The 5997-nt window shown below is 36.7% G+C and overlaps 1 protein-coding gene across 1 annotated transcript; it reads left to right on the top strand.

Annotated features, from left to right (window-relative positions):
• Window positions 1-5178: 5178 nt before the first annotated feature.
• DSM5745_09314 (sterol desaturase family protein) lies at window positions 5179-5997 on the top strand (the record flags this gene model as incomplete). Its single annotated transcript, XM_026751330.1, has 1 exon — window positions 5179-5997. The coding sequence occupies one exon, from the start codon at window positions 5179-5181 to the stop codon at window positions 5995-5997; it is 819 nt and encodes a 272-aa protein (XP_026600416.1).

The following is a 5997-nucleotide window of genomic DNA, read 5'->3' as shown; positions in this document are numbered from 1 at the left end:
ACTAATTAATTTTAATAATAAAGGCCCTGGTGGTTTAGTTAGTTTTAATAAGTAATTTAAAATATAAAATTTTAATAATAATAATTTATAAGTGGCTAATAAAAGTAAAAAAAATATTATAATTAAAAGGGTTTAAACCTTATTTTTAAATCTAACGCTTCCTGCCCTAAAATTTATAAAATTTATACTAATAAAAAAAATTGCTAAGCTATAAGGCTTAGCTAACGTACTAGTTAAGGCCATGTGCTTAGGTGTTTAATTAATAAATATTAAAAAAAAGCGCTTTTAGCGGCTAAAGCAGTATTAAAAAATATAGTTATATAAAAAAAACTTGCATAAGTATTAAAAAAAATACTTTTAGTATAAATCCTATATAACTATTTAAAAAGCTAACAGTTAAAAAAATAGTTAAAAAAGTTAAGAAAGTAAAAAAAAATGTAAAAAAAAATAAAGAAAATATAAGTAAGTAAATCACTAAGTTTATTTATTTTTAATAATATACTAATATTCTTGCCGCGTAAAAAATAGGAAATATAAGTATAAAAAGTATTATAGTTAATTAAATAAAAAAAATAAAGTAGTTTAGAGTAAGAAGTTATAAAAAACTTACTATTTTTAAAAATTAATAAAAAAATATATATGGCCGTGGCTTAACACTTTAAAGCTAAAATATAATATTATAAAAGTAAAAAAAAAAACTCCTAATTTATAATAAAAAATTTAGGGCTAATTTTACCTAGTAAAAAAGCTAATAAAAAATAATTTAAATTAGTATACTTTATAAATAAGCAAGCAAAGTAATTAAAACAAGAATAAAAATACTAAAATACTAAAAAAAAGTTAAAATTACCTAATTTATTAGCCTTACCTACACTGCTAATTCCGGATAATATTTATCCTTTTAAAACCTATAAAATATTAATTTTAAATAATTATAAAAAGGTAATAAGATCTCCCTAGAAGAAGTACTAGATTAAAGTAATAAATAAATAAAATACTAAGCTTAAAAATATTCTTGCGTGGAGATTAATGCCTTAATTAATAATTATTTAAAAAAAATTATACTAGAAAAATAGGTTTTTAATATTAAAAAAAATAAAAAAATAATATTAAAAAGTTTCGCGCCCGCTGGGTTGCATGTAATAACTTTTAGGTTAAAAATAAAGGCCTAAATATATATATTTTAGTTATTATTAACATGCTAGTAAAAATTTATTTTATAGCTATTTATAAAAGGGGTTATTATTATATTTAATTTAATATAGTAATTACCTATCTTAACTTTATAATAAAGTAAGAAGAGGTTTTTATAAAGTAATTAATAAGTTTAAAAAAAAATTTATTTACTTACTTTTCCGTGCCTTGTATAAATTAAAAAAAGTGGTATATTTTTAAAATAAAATATTTATAAATATATTAAAAAGTATAAGCCTTATTTTTTTTATTACGCTTATAAGGGTAGTATTATAATTATTTATATAAATAATATCTTAGTAGCAGTGCCTATAAAAAAAATTTATAAAAAGTTTTTAAAAAAGTTAGCTAAATATTTTAAACTTAAAATTTTTAAAAAATTAAAGCAGTTTTTAAAATACAATATTAATTTTATAAAAAAAGGGATACTTATTTCTTAAAAAACCTATATTTAAAAGATTTTAAATTAATTAAACTTTAATAAATTACATAGGTAGAAAATTTTAATAAATTTAGGATAAAAATACCTAATAAAGGCGGCTATTACTATATTTAAACTATTATAAAAATATTTTAAAGTATTAACGCTTAATAAGCAAGCTAAATTAAATATTTAAAAAAATAAGGCTAAATATTAAGTGCGTTACTATAAAATTATTAAGGTATATTTTAAATTTTTAAAATGCTAACTTTACCGCGGTTAAGTATATATTTTAATAGCTTAAAAAGTACTAAAATCTTAGTATTTTTTAAATATAAATAATAAAATATTAATTAAATATAGAAATAGTTTACATGTTAATTATAAAAAAAAAATTAATAAAGATATATATATTTTATTTTTATAACATGCTTATTTTTTAAAAATTTATAAGGTAATTAATTATAACTAAAAGTTTAACTTTAGTAAAGTTTATTATATTTAATATAATAGTAAAAAAAGTTATTTAACTTAAAAAGCTATATATAATATTAAGGTTGAATATAAAAAAATTTATAATAATTTATATAAATTTAGTAAATATAATTATTAAGTTAGGGAAACCAGGGTATACTTTAAAAGTTAAATAAATAAATATTTATTACTTTTTAATAAAAAATCTTGTTACTAAAAACCTTATAAAGTTTAAAAAAATTAATAAAATTAAAAACCTAGTAAATAGCCTAATAAAAATATTAAATAAAATAAAGTTTTAAAGCTTTATTAAAATATTAAAATTAATAATAATAAATTTAATATAAAAAATTAAAATTTTAGCTACCTAACTATTATATTTTTATAATTTTTATATTTTTATAAGTTTTATATAATTTTAATATATTAATACTAGGGGGCTATATTAAAGCAAAGGTTTAATAAGTTAAAAAAGTTATTAAAAACTTTTAACTTAAATTAGCTTTATTCCCCGCGCTTATTTTAAAAAGGCTAGTATTATTATATATTACTTTTTTTATTAAAAATTTTATATATAAATTATTTTTTAGCTAGATTTACTTATTATTTTATAACATTATTATTTATTTTGTAATATTTTTATTTCATCTTCATGAGTAGCTCCTCTGGCCTATCCAACAGAATGTGGTACCAAGAAGATAACCGTCTCTTCGTAGCTCCAAACGGTGCAGGTTCTAGCTATCCAGAGTATGCAGGCACAGCAGGCAGTGTAGGTCGGGTGCTCTATCTTACAGGGGCACTGCCATCGACCCCCGGGCTCGCCCCTCGCAAACCCAACCCCAACGCCTGGCTGCATTGACAAGGCTTGGCTGTTGCGCAAGGCCTAGGTAAGGCCTAGCCCGGTCCCACCGACTGGATGACAAGATGCAGCTAGCATCGAACGGGCTAGCGCAAACGAGAGCTGGGAATACTCCGTAGCAATAATGGGGGCCGTTATGATTCGGGGACCCACTGACGACAAATTCCTTGCTATGGTGATAGTGGCTTCGCTTGCTCGAGTACGTACAACCTTTAGCGGTTTACAAAATCTGGGAGTTTGGCATTAACAGCCCGTTGAACTGGCTCCTTCATGTTCCTACGGCGTGGGCTGATGATTTATTTCTTATACTTCTTACCTAGATACTAGAACTGCAGTGCTGAATACAAACCCAGGCTTTATGGCCAACCCCTCTAACGCTGTATATCAAGTATAACAGGGGTTTATCGCCTTGACAGCTCCATGCCCGTGCATTGGTGGAGTGAACTCCAGTCAGAAAGGTATCCTTCCGAACCTAATCGCCCCGGTTGAGTCCTGTTCCTGATCCTGAGAGTGCAGCCATGGAACCCGTGAAGCCACACCTTAACATGAAGTCAGAGAAAGACACAGAGGACAGTGCATTGTGATGATATGCTCTTCGATGCGGTGGAATTGACCGTACCCTGAATCAGCAACATGTTGCGCAGTCCATAGCGCCAAAGACCATGTAGTTAGAAATGTTCTAACATAGTCACTGTCCCATCGCTGTCACCAACTTCGGGCCAACGTAAAATAAGATAGCGCGAAAAGGCCCCTTTCCTTCGGCTCGCCCGAGCAAAGTAGCAGTAGCTGTCTCGAGGTGTCTGAGAATGTCTCATAGAACCGCCCCAAAGATACTGACTGGGTCGTAGCTAACTACGGAAGTCGCCCCTTGATGAGCCTAGCCTTGCGAGAGGAAATAGGCTTGTAGTATCTCTCTTAATTTTGGGCCGGGCGTATCGCAGGGAGATATCTCAGCGCTTGAACCTTGCGCTATCTGCACATATCACAATTCCAACTCACCTTGAACCCTTCAAGCCATCTCCCCGTGTGACAGGCGGATCCAACCGACTCGGTTGAAGTTGCAATAGCAGTGGACATACCAATCCTTTTCCTTGGTGCGTCCGGGCCGTGTGTGATCACTATCCCTTGCCTCCCGAGGGCCGTAGCGAGCAGCGATACTTATTCCATAGATCCACCTGGCTTTAGCCCCATTGACAAAAGTCGCTAGTTGGAGATTTGTTCAACTCTTGCAAAAGCAACCGAGGAGGCTTAGAAGGCGTGACGCTATGCTGTTCCATAGCGCTGCTAAGCCTCCGCCTCCGCCCCATACGCTGAGCTTGAGTGTGACAACCTGCATGGTGCAGCACACCAATTGGCTGTATTACCGCCGTTGGGTTATTCTGCAGGCTGCAGGATGCAGCAATAAGCAATAAGCAGCGATATCTCGATCGCGGGCTATATGCCGAGATGCCGCATGCAGGCTGATCAGGCCAACGCCTTGTGTCATTTTGGCCCCAATCACTCGAGTCAGGCCGGCTTCCTGCCGATGCCAGATCCACCAATCACAGTTCTGCCTGCACGCTATTTTCCTGCAGAACGCTGAAGAACTTGGCGGGCGATTCAGCTGGTGCTTGTGTGTGGGTTGGGGCCGTGGAACGTGACTACGCTGGGTCTGCAGCTGCTCCCACAACGGTGCTGCAGCTGTTCCTTTGGTAAGCTTATCTTGCATTCGGCTGGTACTGTATATGACTCAAAGCTTGCATAGGGCACAGCCTGGGTGCCTTGTCTCACGTCTGCGGCCTGTTCTACCATATGGTATCCATTGACTCAAGTTCTACACCGGTTATCTGATCGGCCAGCATAGAATCCACTGCATCGACTCGATTCTGATCTCCGTTCAAACGGCCCCCACCTCTGCTATCCTGCTAGCCCATATCGTGACAGCAACATGAGTCTCCAGCATGGACCCGTCGATGTCATAGCGTCGCCACAAAAAGGCCCCCGTTGGTGACTTTATTACTGTCACATTCAGCCGCGCCCATGGCTCCTGTCAAACCCCTGTCATTGACGTACGTGGCAGTGTCTAGGCCATTATCAATATACGCTGGACAACACCGTTGTTGGAGGCCGCGGCCGTTCTGTCCAGTGCTTCAGGTAGCTTAGCTTCGTCTCATTGCTATATAATCACGCGTCTCGCCGGTGCTTTGGCCATCCAGGAACCAGCAACAACTGCAACAAGAACAGCAACGCAATGGAGCATCTCGCAACCCTCTCAACATGGTGGTCCCAAACCACAAGCACCTACACCCCCTTCCAAATCGAGTTCTTCGGCAGCGCCGCCGTCCTCTTCATCGGCTTCTGGGTGCCCTCCCTCATCTTTACCGCAATGGACATCCTAGGCCCCACGCACATCCCCTGGCGCAAGATCCAAGCGCCGACAAAACAGCCTCCGTACGCCGCAGTGAAAAAGGGCCTGCTCAACTCCCTGCAGAACCAACTCCTCACCAGCGCCCTGCACCTCGCATACCTAGGCACGAGTCACTACTTTACATCCGGCCGCAAGAACACAATCTACACCGTCCCATCAACCCTCCCCTCAACCGCCACAATGGCAAAGCACATCCTCCTCAGCATCATCCTGCAAGACATAATCTTCTACCACGCCCACCGCGCCCTCCACCACCCGCGCATCTACAAGCACATCCACAAGAAACACCACGAGTTCACGACGCCCATCGCCCTGGCCGCGCTGTACGCACACCCAGTCGAGTACTTCCTCTCCAACATCCTCCCTGTTGCCCTCCCGCCTGCGCTCCTGGGCGCGCATATCGTGACTTTCTGGTTCATGCTTACATGGGCGCTTGTGCTTGCGATCATCGCGCACTGCGGGTACGAGCTCCCGCCGATTTATGGCTGGAACATGGAGGTGCATGATATGCACCACGAACTGTTTGTGGGCAATTTCGGCACGATTGGGATTTGCGATGTGCTTTATGGGACGAGGTTGACGGATCCGAAGGCTGCGAGGGGGGTTAGGAGGGGCAAGGGTGATGAGTTGGACTTGGAGTGA

This window comes from Aspergillus mulundensis (genome assembly GCF_003369625.1).
Source record: "Aspergillus mulundensis strain DSM 5745 chromosome Unknown scaffold_11, whole genome shotgun sequence".
NCBI classification, from domain to species: domain Eukaryota; kingdom Fungi; phylum Ascomycota; class Eurotiomycetes; order Eurotiales; family Aspergillaceae; genus Aspergillus; species Aspergillus mulundensis.
This window is presented reverse-complemented; position numbering and strand designations above follow the sequence as displayed.